Source organism: Heterodontus francisci, chromosome 2 (genome assembly GCF_036365525.1).
Source record: "Heterodontus francisci isolate sHetFra1 chromosome 2, sHetFra1.hap1, whole genome shotgun sequence".
NCBI lineage: Eukaryota > Metazoa > Chordata > Chondrichthyes > Heterodontiformes > Heterodontidae > Heterodontus > Heterodontus francisci.
Genome location: NC_090372.1, coordinates 23,898,557 through 23,913,289, shown reverse-complemented (window position 1 = coordinate 23,913,289; position 14,733 = coordinate 23,898,557). Strand labels below are relative to the sequence as shown.

The 14,733-nt window shown below is 41.4% G+C and overlaps 1 protein-coding gene and 1 long non-coding RNA gene across 3 annotated transcripts in view; one reads left to right on the top strand and one right to left on the bottom strand.

Moving 5' to 3' along the window:
* The first annotated feature begins 2,040 nt into the window (after positions 1-2,040).
* LOC137379361 (uncharacterized) lies at positions 2,041-4,898 on the top strand. Its single transcript, XR_010976800.1, has 3 exons — positions 2,041-2,127; positions 2,583-2,768; positions 4,753-4,898. It is a non-coding gene; the product is annotated as an uncharacterized lncRNA (long non-coding RNA).
* Positions 4,899-6,818: 1,920 nt separating this feature from the next.
* Positions 6,819-14,733, bottom strand: part of trip13 (thyroid hormone receptor interactor 13) — a 50,079-nt gene continuing 42,164 nt past the window's right edge. For both annotated transcript variants that reach the window (XM_068055645.1, XM_068055644.1), the window contains exon 14: positions 6,819-9,516. In XM_068055645.1, coding sequence (XP_067911746.1) covers positions 9,412-9,516 — 105 coding nt within the window. In that variant the 3' untranslated portion in view covers positions 6,819-9,411. The remainder of the gene's footprint in view (positions 9,517-14,733) is intronic.

Below are 14,733 nucleotides of genomic sequence, written 5' to 3'. Positions count from 1 at the left end.
TTAAACATGAACGATAAGTTAAATACAAAGTAATTCAGAATTAATTAAATTCTTTAAAAAGATGCCACGAGAGGCTGGTGTTGGAATTAATAGCAAGGTGTTAAGATACCTCAATTTATTCACCTCCCTCTTATTTAAGTGCCCTGGAACATTTTTCCGATGTTAAAGGTGCTAATAAATGCTTCTTTATTTTGTGGGTTTGATCAGACTGGGGTGTGCTGTGATACAATTAACTGGATTTTGCAGGTTGTAGTGGTGGAATTCAACTACCGTCTTGGGCCACTTGGCTTTCTCAGCACTCTGGATGTAAACGCTCCCGGCAATCTTGGTTTCTTGGACATGTCCAAAAGCCTTCAGTGGATAAGAAACAACATCCAGAACTTTGGGGGAGATCCCAGCCGCGTCACATTGTTTGGCCATGGGGCTGGAGGGTTAGCGGTGAGTTATCTTCTGTTGTCGCCCCTTACCAGAGGCCTCTTCCACAGAGCCATCTCCAGTAGCGGAAATGCTTTGGTACCAAGTTACATCGCAAAGCCCGGCAACTATTACTCTGATCCTCTTGTTGCCAGCCGACAACTAGCCAAAGCACTGGATTGTCCCACTGATAATAATGTACAGATGGTGGACTGTCTCCGAACAAAACCAGTGGAATCTCTTCTGGATGCCCCAATGCACAAGCCAAAATATGGGCTAAAGTTTCCTCCTGTTGTCGATGGTGTTTTCTTACAGGAGATGCCTCAGGACTCACTTCTCAAAGGAAATTACATGAAAGTTCCTTACATTGTAGGACTTACTAATGACGAGGCAGGGGCTGAGCTTGCTGATCTTTTGGGTAATGGTTATGGAATTGCCACAGAGACTTATCACAAGTTGGTGCTTGATTACGCCAGCAGTCATTTCCGGTATGTACAAGTTTTGTCCTTTTTTTGTTGTATTTTTCCACTCTAATTTTCTTTCCACTCAGATTTTTGCTGGGATATAGTTCCACGAGAGCTAGCTTCTCATACCACATCCAAATGACTGTACTTCATGTAGAAGCCAAAAATAATGTGTATCATAGGATGTTTAAATGGGGCTACTGAGGGAGGAAGGTAGGAAAGGGAATCACAGCCAAGTCTGATTCTGTCCAAACTTCACATCCACAGGTACGACCTTTCCGGCAGGAATAGGGACCTGGATAAGAAAACTTGTCTGATTTTTGTCTAACCTAGGACACTGAAACTAATTCTAATGCCTCTTTTGCAGCCCTGTTTGAAATCAGCAAACTCTACTGGCTGGGGCTCAATTCCATAATCTTCATGGTCGATAGGTCTCAGTTCCACACCATATATTGCAGTTATCAATTAGCTATTGATGCTCTTTTTTAAAAAAAAACTGTAGCAATAACATCCAAAAGTAAAGTGCAATATTCCACGTTCATGTGTTTGAATTTTTGATTCATTCTATGCTCATTATGAATCAATCTATATTTATTTAATCAATTAGATGTTGGGAATTTCCTCAAGGATTCTGCCAATGAACGTTTCCTTGGTTTAAGCTGAATCGATGGTAGCCAATCAGGAGAACCTCCTCCATATCCACCCCATCAAAAAATTCCTAGCGGGAACCTTCAGCTATAACTGGATAGTCATGACACAGATTGTACTGACTAATTGAAAAGCGTGAATTTCCATGCTATATCTCAGAATATTTCAACAGACCCTGATTAACTGCCAAAGTTGCCCAGCTGTCTAGAGTAGTGAAAGTGAAAGGTACCCTGCCAAAATGTTCTCAGAATACCTCAGGACTATCAATACAAATCGTTTGCAAGTCACCGATTCTTGATTTCAGGGAATTTCTGCTTCTTATAACAGAAGATCAGCAGAAACCAAGTTCCTATTGTTAATGGACACTTCACTCAACGCCTGGATTAAATGGCTGATTTATTTGTTTTAACTAAATCCCCTCCTTTTCCCTCTGGAGATCCTGACTTTCATTTTCTCATGTTAGTGTTTTTTTGTTTTCAATAATTAATTGACTTTATTACCACTCCTGCTTTACCGTGAAGATCCTGTAAAACACCTCAAGGCTCCTTTCTGAAAACAACATTTTGGGTTATAGGTTATGAGTAATTTGAGACATGACATGGTAAGTGCAGCATGGTAGGTTGGAACAGGTGAGATTGGACCCATGGTTCTCAAGGCACTTCACCGCTGTGAGGGGGTGGGTTCCTCACTTCATGTCTGGATCTGTTGTAGTTTATTTGAAAGAGATTGATTGCTTTGATTAGTCAACAAGGCTATTATTGTTATATCAGGCAACTACCAGGATGGTTAAAGATAAACTACATGTTAGCAATTGCTATATGAAGAATTGTCTATGTTTCTTGAAGATGGTACAAAACACCCATGGAGTTCCTATCAATACCCTTCCGCAGAACGCTGATAAACCCTTTCAAAGAACCAAAGGTGGATCTCAATTGGTTTTATTCAGTTTCTAGTTTTGCAGGTTCCAAATGCAGTGTACTTTCTGTGCAAAGTGAAAGTCTGTCTATCCTCCAAGCAAGTAAAAAACAAAATAACTTGGAATGCCATTTCCTACAGATACAATCCTTCCCAGATCGCAGATGTTATCAGCTATTCTTACAGAGACTTCACACGCCCAAATGACCCGGCTGCCCTCAGAGAAGGTTTCAGAGACCTAGTTCAGGACCACAAATGGTTGGCACCGAGTTACCAATTAGCAGACCAACACTCAAGCAGAGCAGAAACCTTTCTGTATATTTACAGGTAAAGTATCTCTAAAGTTGGAGATTTGACTTGATCATTCTACATATTAAGTGTACCCAGAATTTTTTGAAAGAGCCACACACAATTTTTTTTGTATGCCGTTAGTCAATTTCTCATAATTCTGTTTCTGGAGAACAAAATCAAAAACTTGTTTCTCTTTTTCTGCTCGGTTCCCCATTCAAATTCTTTGTCTCACTTGCTCTTTGCTGCTGCTGGGTGTGCAAAGGTCAGCTTGGATCAGTGGTAGTGCTCTCACCTCTGATTTAGGTCAGGCATTCAAGCTTCACTCGAGAATTTGAGCTCGTAATCTGACAGCTGTACTGTCGGAGGTGCCATGTTGGAAAGATGAGGCCTCATCAGCCTGTACTTGTGCATGGAGAAGATACCACTATGCTATTTGAAGAGCAGAGAAATTTTCCCCAATGTCCTAGCCAACATTAAAACCCTCAACCAACCACATGGAAGCAGTTTAACTGGTCATTTATCTCTTTGCTGTTTGTGGGACCTGGCTGTGTGCACATTGGCTTCCATGTTTGCCTACAAAACAACAGTCTGCACTTCAAAAAATACTTCATTAGCTCTAAAGCACTTTGGGACATCCTAATGATGTGTGAAAGGCTGACATAAATGCATTTTCTTTATCATATCTGCTTTATCTTTCTATCTCCCTTTCACACTTCTATTGGTGTCTTTCCTGTATGTTCAATCTTGGGTTGAGGCTGAAGTTTTGTCTAATCCCAAAACTGGGATTGAGGATGCCTGTGAGAACGCAATCTGGAAATCCATATACAGCATGTGTACTGCATTCCTTTTACCTATCCAATCTATCACCTCTTCAAAAGAACTCATTAAATTTGTCAGGTTAACATGCCTTTACTAAATCTATGCTGGCTGCCTGTAATTAACTCATGCATTTCAAAATGCTTAGTATCTCAAATTATGGATTCTAAGACAACTCCTGTTACACTAATTATTTATCCTTCTCTGCCTTCTTTAACATAAGTCATATTAGTAGTAATCCTGAGCTTATCGAATTTTTGCAACGCTTTCTGTTTTCCCCAGAATAATTTTAGCTTGTAAAGGGAGGGTTATATGAACAGCTCAGAACTGCTGGAAGATTATGACCACTAGATGAATCATGTGCAGCTTCATGCCGCAGTTCAGTTTATTTGGGCAAACAGTTAATATGTGTTCCACCCTTTAGTTTATCTGCTGTTGTGATAAGATTTGGACTGGAGTTATCTACTTTCAGTGAGTTCGTTCTAATCTTTATTCTTTAATGATATAAACTACTCAGTCAAAGAGTTCACTACAGATCTCCAAAATTGACCTTTTAGCTCTTACAGACTAACGTGGCTCCTCTGCTAATGGAGGCCATTGCCAAGGACCAATCTGTTCAGTTTTGGGTTGGGATTATCTTTGAATCCCATAATAAAGACCTAAAACTGATATACAGGGACTTCTTGCTTGGTTCAGCTCTTCAATTTTGTTTGGAAGTGGGCTTTGAAGAAAAAAAATGCTACAACTAGCCAAAGCCCCAGTTACACTATTGTTTTTGGACCCATCCATGCATTATTTATAATCACTTCAACTCATTCTAACATTATTGTTGCAATTTTGATTTTTTTTAAAGTAAGATATCTGTATAATGGTAATTGTATTCCTTTTTGCTCATGTGAGATGCAAGTGACCTTTTTTGGTCATCAAGGGTTAAGCATCACTCTCCAGTCAAGCCCACAAATTAGATATGGAATTAAACTCTGTCAAAAAAAGTCTCAAATCCAAACTCAGAAGAATGTTCTTACTGGAGCAGTGTGACAAGTTTCCTAATTCCCCAATAAACCATCCGTTGGTCACTCTGAGTCAGTTCATGTTAGGGGTAGTTCTGTGCCGTTGGCCAGACCCATTAGGAATTGGGTGGCAATTTCATTTTAATACTTGTGGTATTTAGAAAAAATAAATCACAAGCTAATTTTCTTTCCAGCCATCCTTCCTCTTTTTCCCAGAACCTTCCTTGGATTGGAGCATCTCACTTGGACGATTTGCTTTTTCTACTTGGAGACCCTGTTGCCAAAAATCCAACCCACCAATACAATGAAGCAGAGAAACAACTATCTTTTAGCCTTATGGCTTACTGGACAAATTTTGCACACAGTGGGTAAGGCAATATTTCCAGTGACATTAAAAATGTTATTCTTATTGCATCTATCTCTTGCCATCATCTCACACCTCTCACAATTCCCCCTCCCACCATTCCCCATCCAAGGCCAAGTGACCTGCTCTCAGACCTCTGCCAATACTGGGCTGAGTTTAGTGGAGCCGGTGGTGAGGGGAAACCTGCCTCGGCCCTTTGGAGCCCACCCAGAGCAATTTAATGGCTCTCGGGCTATTGACTGCCCAGCGGCATGGCCCGTCCCTTTAAGAAGGACCCTGCCTCCCAGAGCTGTGGCAGTGCCACTGGGAGCGGCGGCTATTGCCAGTTCTACACCAGGCCCAGATCCATCACTGGAGACCTGGACCCCAGTTAAGGGTGGACATTGAGGGAGAAAGGTGGCCTTTGCCACTGGGCCACAGATTGCTTACTAAGGAGGCCACTCCCCCCACACCTGCAGGGAGGCCACATTGTTTTACTGGGCAGCCTATTCCTCACATGGTCGAGTCACCCTCCCCTCGTTGGTGTAATTCCAAAGGCAGCTGGAAGAGGCCCTTAAGTGGCTATTAATTGGCCACTTAAGGGCCTTAATTGGCCTCAGGGCAGGAAGACTATCTTCGGCCTATCCTGTCCCCAACTTAATTGCAGGGTGACAGGAAGGCTATGGGTACTCCTCCCACCACCATTGTTCTTTTATGGGGCCCCAGGTTCCAGGGCAACAGGAGAGCAACCAATGATGTCTTGGCTCCTGCTGACCAAGCTTCTCCTTGGCATTTTACCAATGCCACAAATGAGAATGCAAATTCTTCCATTTTAGTTATCTGAAGCAAATGTGTTCTTTGCCATAACATATTTAAGTCCAGGATGGAGTATAGTTTCATATCTTCACAACACCCAGCAGGAGGTCACTGCAGGGTGGTACTAGGTTCTAAAAAATATTTTGTAGTCAGCCCAAACACACTTGGAATTTGGTTTTGAAACTATCCAACTTATTTCACTTTGGCTACTTACTGCTAATGCAAAGAAGAATTTTGCTAATGGACCATGAAATTCTAGATGCTAGGGGCGTGTCATTTTACAAAAGATTTTCCAGGTTTCTCTTTTTAGGTAGATTGTTGGCATAATCTTGCAATCTGAGATAGGGCGTTGTGAAATCAGGAAGCACATTTTCCATACAAATAATTGTGACAATCTGGAACCCACTCCCCAAAAAGGCTGTGGCTGCTGAGTCAATTGGAGCTTTCATGACTGACATCGATATACTGTTTTAAGGGAACGGTATCGAGGGCTATGGAGCAAAGGCAGGTAAATGGAGTTGAGGTAGAGATCAGCCATGAACTGACTGAAATGGAACAGGCTTGAGGGGCTTCTTAGTCTATTTGCTTTCCTAATGTTTCTTTAATTTTCATAGTAACCCAAACAGAGGACCTCACAGGATATCAAGCTGGCCCAACTACACAGCCACTGGCACAGAATTCATGAACTTCACTACAGAGAGGTCAGGTTGGATAGGTAGATCTTACCGCAGACAGCAGGCAGCCTTTTGGAGCAAAACTGTCCTCAAGATGCAATCTGCAGAATGGTGTAATAGAGAGTCACCTTCAAACAACACGACCACTGCTACACCTACCATCCCTCAGTCTACAGCACAATGTAATGGAGGGACACAAGACATTCTGTCAATGAAGCTGACTGCCGAAGAAATGATTACTGCATTCTATGTCTGTTTTGCTCTCTTATTTATTGAAGCATTCATGATTTTAGGACTGGTGCATAAGGTGTACAAGTTGTACATGCAACAGAGAAAGGTGAGGAAATTACAAGATTCGCTCGTACTGTCCAATGTGTTTAAAGTACCTTTCAAGGGAGTTACTGATGAAAACTCTCATCACACTAAATTTTGAAAAATCACTTTTATTTCAAACATTTTTTTAAATAAACAAAACATTCGGTCTTTAAGTTAATTCTTTTTGAAGTAGTAAAATATGACTGGACGATCTGATCCAAAGATGTAGAATCTAATCGCAAGCAGCAATGTAATGAACTTGGCACCTGGTTGATTGTGAATAAACAGAAAACCTCTTCTGTTCATAGAGAACATTCTTTACCCATCACATTGAAATCCATTCCAGGAATAAAGATGAATGCCTAACCAAACAGATCTATGTCTCCATGTTTGGTTTTTTTACTGATAATCTGAAGTTACTTCAGCAAAAAATACAAGAGGGTCAAAAAACAGTCAAATAGAAAACACACACAATTAGAAGCATGCTAAACATATTTTTCTCAACATCATTTAACATTTAGTGAAAACATACTACCTAATATCTTGAAACCTAGAGAGTGCTAATGGAATGAAGTAAGACAAATCCTGCGGATGGAAGTTAATTCCCTTAGCACTGCACACACAAAATCACAGGTTAACTTGTTGAACAAGCATTGCTCCTCCTGCAAACTACAATGTTCTGAATTATCTTAAGCCTTCTAAACATATGCCATAAAAGTACTTCAAGTTGTGGAAAACTGGAATGAATTTTGTGAATGTTGTTTAAGTTTCCCAACATAATACTGTGAGGATCAAGGCAGACACAGTTCATTTAATTTAACGTTATCATCTCCAATTACATTTTTAAGAATTAGGGTGTCAATATACAATCTGACTGTACAATATGTATCAATAATTAGAACATTTACTCGCTACAAAATCCTGATAAATCACTAATTTTTGAACGACTGATTTTTGATAGTTTAGAGACGGGCAGCAAGAAAGTGTGGCATTTACACAAAGTTTTGGGATAATCTTGCTGTTTTTCTAGAACTTTTAACTTTTCTGTCACCTCTTTAATCATCAATAAATCATAATTTCGTCATAATCCACAATGCAGATGAAATACAGTGATCTGTAGACTAAACAGATTTGTATAGTACAAACATTGTGACTGCCCTACTTAAACCCCCTATAAATTACAGAAAGACTGTGATCGGCATATTTGTTTAGCCTTTACGCCGCCTTCAACTAAAAAAAAATCACCACCTCACAAAGCTGCACTATCTAATTCTTAGGCCTATAAAGTTAATAAGGTAAGCAGTCATCAAATTCATGTTGTCTTGGTCATAAAACATATCATCCCTTTTTAAATGTTTTGTCTTCTCCACTTCAAACAATGTCAGTAATATCAGGTTAATGAGATTTTGACTAGGGGCCCAATCCAACAAGGAATTCAGGAGCAACTTCTTTACCCAGAGAGTGGTTAGGTTGTAGAACTCTCGACCACAAGGAGTAATTGAGGCAAATAGCATAGAAGTATTTAAGGGGAAGGAAAAAGGAATCTAAGGATACACTGATAGGGTTAGATAAAGAGGGGTTGGAGATACCTCTTGTGGAGCAACACCAAGATAGACCACTTGGGCCAAATGGCCTGTTTCTGTACTATACATTCTATGTAATTCTAATACACTGCAATGTACTTTAAAATTATATATCTACAACAAAAGCCTAATCTTAACATTAATATCTTGGGTCAACTATGATGGGCAATAAATAATTCCACAAGTGTGACTCACCAGAAACTTCTGAGTGATGGAACTGCAAGTCATGGCCCCTCACGTATAGGCAAATTTATCACACATTTATGATTGTGACAGTCAATGAACACAATCAACTTTTAAGTGAATGCTCGAGACTTTTGCTCTCTGAAAAATCAACTGAAGTTGCTTTAATGTCCCATTATCATTGTGGAATGCGATTTTTATTCACACTGGTACTTTTCCACCCAGCCATTATAAGCAGGACTAGATCTTTCCACAAGAAGGGACAGAGGTGTTGTATAAAAGTAGCTATTGCATTGCCATCACATGAAATGACAGATCATTTTCATTTTTTCACAAATTTCAATGTGAATTGAGTATTTGTGAAGAGTAACAACTCCCAATGTGTCCCTTTAATAGAAGGGTGTCAAGGAGTCAATCATTTCATCTTTATTTTCAATGACGTGACAGATCTTTAATGATTGAACAGTGACATAGATGCAATTAATGGAAGCGGGATAATCACATGAGAAAGGAATAGAAGCATATGCTGACAAGGTTGGATAAAGTAGTGTGGGAGAAGGATCATGTGAAGCACAAACACTGGCATAGACCAGTTGGGCTGAATAGCTTGTTTCTGTGCTGAAAATTCTGTGATTTTGCCAAAAGTGGCAGATAAAACAGAATGGTTTCTGGAAAGATTTGGGCATTTGTAATGTGGATCTACCTTGTCTAGATTAAAAAGTTATCCAAAATCACACAGTAGGTTAATAGAAATCCTGTTCACTAACTTGAAAAGAAAAAAAATACATCCAAAGCATTAGCCACCTCCATTATCACTTTTAGTATCAAAATACCATGTAGCTTAATGAAGCCAATGCTATATATTATTAAGGAATTAACCTTGGCTTGACAGCATGCCACACAAATATGTTTGCATAACAGCATGGTTGAAGGGTGGCATTAAACCCTGCAGTTGATAGAGTTTAGTTTCTTCCCTTCTTCAAATTGCCTGTCCACCACCATGGACAGAGCTTCCAGAAACTTCTCTACTGTTGCAGACGATGACTGGAAAGACAATAGAAAAGAAAAAACAGGTCAAACACTTCAACATATTAGGCCAGATCAATGACCCAAATACAAATAAAATTGAATGGGACAAACCAATTTGATGAGCAAAACACACAATTCTCTTGTAAAGAAAGGACTAATTAGATGGGTGCTAATGTGATATTACTGTTGTCTTCATATTGCAGTAATACTATTTTTAGGTTTTGTTTTTTTTTAGATTAGAGATACAGCACTGAAACAGGCCTTTCGGCCCACCGAGTCTGTGCCGACCAGCAACCACCCATTTATACTAATCCTACACTAATCCCATATTCCTACCAAACATCCCCATCTGTCCCTATATTTCCCTACCACCTACCTATACTAGTGACAATTTATAATGGCCAATTTACCTACCAACCTGCAAGTCTTTTGGCTTGTGGGAGGAAACCGGAGCACCCGGAGAAAACCCACGCAGACACAGGGAGAACTTGCAAACTCCACACAGGCAGTGCCCAGAATCGAACCCGGGTCCCTGGAGCTGTGAGGCTGCAGTGCTAACCACTGCGCCACTGTGCCGCCCAGGTAGCATTTGGGAAGGTAGTGCCATTTGTTAGGTAGTAAATATGATTCTTAAATTGTAATATTGTAAAATAGTTATAAGTGTACCAAGATGCTGACTACTGAACTTTGAGCTGAACCCTCCAGCACTGGCAGGATTTAATCTGAAGTAGCCACCTGTTTAACAAGGTTAATTGAAGATGAGCCATTGCGTGCAGGTTTGTAATTTTCAGAAAACTAGTATGCAATGGCACAATGCCACTTTCCTTCATAATCACTGATTTTTTTTTATTGATTCACAGGATGTGGGCATCACTGGCAAGGCCAGCATTTTTCACCCATCCTTAAATGCCCTCAAGGTGGTGGTGGTGAGCCACCTTCTTGAACCACTGCAGTCCATGTGGTGAAAGAATTCCCATAGTGCTGTTAGGTAGGCAGTTCCAGAATTTGGACTCAGAGATGATAAAGGGACAGTAGTGATATATTTCCAAGTCAGGATGGTGTGCGACTTGGAGGGGAACTTGCAGGTGGCGGTGTTCCCATGTGCCTGTTGCCCTTGCTGAAGTGCATCTTGTGGCTAGTATACACAGTTGCCACGGTGTGCCGGTGGTGGAGGAAGTGAATGTTTAAGGTAATGGATTGGGTGCTGATCAAGTGGGGTGCTTTGTTCTGGATGGTGTCGAGTTTAGTGTATTTTTGGAGTTGCATTCATCCAGGCAAGTGGGGAATATTCCATCACACTCCGATATGCCTTGTAGATAGTGGACACGCTCTGTGGAGTCAGGAGGGGAGTTACTTGCCACATAATGCCCAGGCTTTGTTCTACTCTTATAGCCATACTATTTACATGGCTGGCCCAGTTAACTTTCTGGTTAAGTTCCCGGATGTTGGTGAGGCATTTGGGAAGGTAGTGCCATTAAATGGCGTGGGGAGGTGGTCATTGCTGGTGCTTGTGTGGCACGCATGTTACTCGTCCCTTATCAGCCCAAGCCTGAATAGCATCCACATCTCGTTGTATTTGGGGGCTGATTACTTTATTAGCTGAGGAACTGCAAATGGAACTGAACACTGCAATCATCAGCAAATATTCTCACTTCTGACCTTGTGATGAAGGGAAGGTCATTGATGAAGTAGCTGAAGATGATTGAGCTTATAAAACTGCCTGACGAATTCTTGCAGTACTCAGTATGACTCTAGCCAGTGAAGGAATTTCCCCGATTCCCATTGACTTCAATTTTACTATGGCTCCTTGGTGTCTCATTCGGTCAAATGCTGCTTCTCCTCTCAGCTCTGAAAGTCAGTGCTTTGTCCATGTTTAGAACAAGGGCTGTAATAAGATCTGGAGTCGAGTGATCTGGCAGAACTGAAACTAGTCATCGTTAGCAGGTTATTGGTAAATATATGCCACTTGATAGCTCTGTTGATGACACCTTCTACCACTTTGCTGATGGGGTGGTAATTGGTCAGATTGGATTTCTCCTACTTTTTGTGGACAGAACATACCGGAGCAATTTTCCATTTTGCTAGGGAGATGCCAGTGTTGTAGCTATACTAGAACATTTTCTTCAGTATGATGCTTCAAGAGGCAAAAGCAGGCTTAACAGAGGGTATATATATCCATTTCCGAACAGATGACCGTCTCTCCAACCTGCAATGACTACCGGCAGATACCAAAACCACAGAAGAGCTTACCATGCAGCTTGTTTGCTGGCGATTGCACCCTTCTGGCATGCACAGAGGAGGCAATGCAGCTCATTGTAGATGGTTTCTCCAAGGCAGAAAATGCCTTTGGCCTTACTATTAGCCTAAAGAAAACAGAGGTTCTGTACCAACCACAGCCCCGAAGAAATTATAATCCATCGCAGATCAGCATTGACAACAACCACCTCAAAGTAGTAGAACAGTTTACCTATCTAGGTAGCATTATCTCAAATGATGCCACTGTCAAAAAGGACATAGATAATCGACTGTCCAAGGCCAACAGCTTCTCTGGCCGCCTCTCAAATTGTGTCTGAGTAAACTATTACTACACATCTCTATGAAAATTCAGGCATACAGAGCGGTTGTCATCACCACCCTCTTGTACGGGTCAGAATCATGGGTTCTGTACAGAAAACAAATGAGACTGTTGCAGCGCACCCATCAACACTGTCTTCGATCCATCATGATCATCAAATGGCAGGACTACATCACAAACAATGAAGTCCACAACAGAGCCAATCTCCCAGCATTGAATACATTCTCTTACAATGTCAATTGCACTGGGTAGGACATGTCACGTATGAAGGATTCCAGAATGCCAAAAGCAGTGCTTTATGGTGTACTATGCTCCAGTAAGAGAGATTGAGTTGCACCTTGCAAATGGTTGAAAGACCAGCTGAAAAGACAGCTCTCTCTGGCTGACATTGAGCAACGGGTATGGGAGTAGGCAACCAAGGCAGCTGGCGCACAATAAGCAGGAAAGCAACCTACAAGTTTGAAATAAACAGACACAAGGCTGAAGAAATAAGCAGACTCCTTCTATTGTCTGCATCTACCAGAGTCCCTCCAAGCCAGGGATTCTTGTGCCCCAACTCCTCAAGAGCCTGTAGATCAAGAATTGGTCTCTTCAGTCACCAACAACTATGCCAACCACCACAAGACAAGCCTTCCCATGATCTTTGCCTGCAAAGAATATGCCATCATCAGCTATACTAGAACAGCTTGGCTACAGGTTAGATTTCTGGAGCACAAATCTTCAGCACTACACCTGGGATGCTGTTGGCTCAACCATTTCTTGATATCACATGGATTGAGTCAAATTGGCTGAAGATTGGCATTTGTGATGGTGGCGGCCTCAGAAGAAGGCAGAGACGGATCATCCACTTGGCAATTCAGGCTAGAAATGATTGCAAATGCTCACATGGTGGGCTCTGCCATCATTGAGGATTGGGATGCTTATTGGGCCTCCTCCTCCCATTAGCTGTTTAATTGCCCACCTCATTCACAATGGGATGTGGTGGGACTGCAGAGTTTGATCCAATTTGTTGGTTGAGATCACTTAGCTCTGTCTATAGCATGCTGCTTCTGCTGTTTATCACGCACATAGCCCTGTGTTGTAGCTTCACCAGTTTGGCACCTCATTTTTAATTATGCTTGGTGCTTCACCTGGCATGCTCTTCTATACTCTTCATTGAACCATTGTTGGTTGCCTGGTTTGATGGTAATGGTAGTGATGGATATGCCAGACCATGAGGCTACACATTGTGGTTGAATACAATTTTGCTGCTGCTGATCAACAGCTTCTCATGGATGCTTGGTTTTAAGCTGCTCGCTCTGTTCTTAATCTATCCAATTAGCACAATGGTAGTGCCACACAACACGAAGAAAGGTGTCTTCAATGTGAAGACAGGACTTCACCTCCATAAGGACTGTGCGGTGGTCACTCCTACTGTTACGACCAGGTGAGAAACATGTCTAGGGGCCCTTCTCAGCCTTCACCTGGTTTTACCGTAACATGGTTTAATTTTAAACATACCTTGTTTTAGCTCCCCCTTGGTGAATCCTTGTTCACCGGCAAAACCAGGTTTTCTTAGGTTTAAAGAACAAAGACTGAAATTTTATTAAACTTAAACTCTAATTCAGTTAATGCCTACGGATACATGACATGTCCACGCTAGCATGCATATGCGATACACAGATATAGATAGGGACAGAAAAGAGAAGAAAAATAGTGAAAAACTATGAGGCAAATCTGAAGAGGGTTATTGTTACGGGCCTTCGAGCTCACTGTAGAGTCCTTGATTGTAGGTAGATCTTGTTTTTCATTGGGGCCCAATATTCTTCTTAAACCTTGTTCGCTGCAGGAGACTTTTCTCTCTTGGGGTTCACATGTCTTCAGTGGACTTGGAGTTCCGCAAGAAAGAGATGGAGAGCCAGACAGGAGAGATCTTTTCAGTCCAGGAGCAGACAGAGTTCAAACTGTTTGTCCAATTCAGAAAAACCCAGGTTGTCAAGCAGGTTAGCCATGTGACTAACTGTTCTGACCACACAATACCTGGTGATCAAGGTCCATTGTGGGTTGACTGTGTCAGGGAGTGGTCCTTTGTCCTTCCAATCACTGTCTGTTAATATGCAAATGTCTTTTCCTGCCGCAGCTGAGCTGTTCAACAAGTCCTTTCTTTACTCCAGGAACAATCAATGTTCATGACAAAATTAATACGCCTCATTCTTGGCAGTGGGGAGTCTAGCATGACATCTCCACACCCAGTGGAATGAAATGCAATTTGAGAAAAGCGTATTTCATTAAAAGGGTCGAGAGAAAATATAAGATACAGAAAAAAATGCATATCTCTCATTCATTCACAAATCCTAAAACTTATTAAAATTGCCCCTTTTTTGGCATCCTAATAAACATGTGGTTCTTTGGGGAAGTTTCTCTTCTGTTTGCCCATTTCCATGGCTGCCTAGGGTCTTTGTTCCTGCTGAGGTAATTTTTTTCCCCAGGAGAGTCAGTAATGGGCGGGTCTATCCTGAATTCTCAATCAGTGCTTTGCTGAGTCATGCAAAGGCTTTTGGTTTTAGCGGGATGGGTGTTCTTTTTTCTGACTGCAGGGGAGAATTCTTTGTGACTCTCCCCTTTTACATAGAAAATAGGAGCAGGAGGTGGCCATTTGGCCCTTCGAGCCTGCTCCA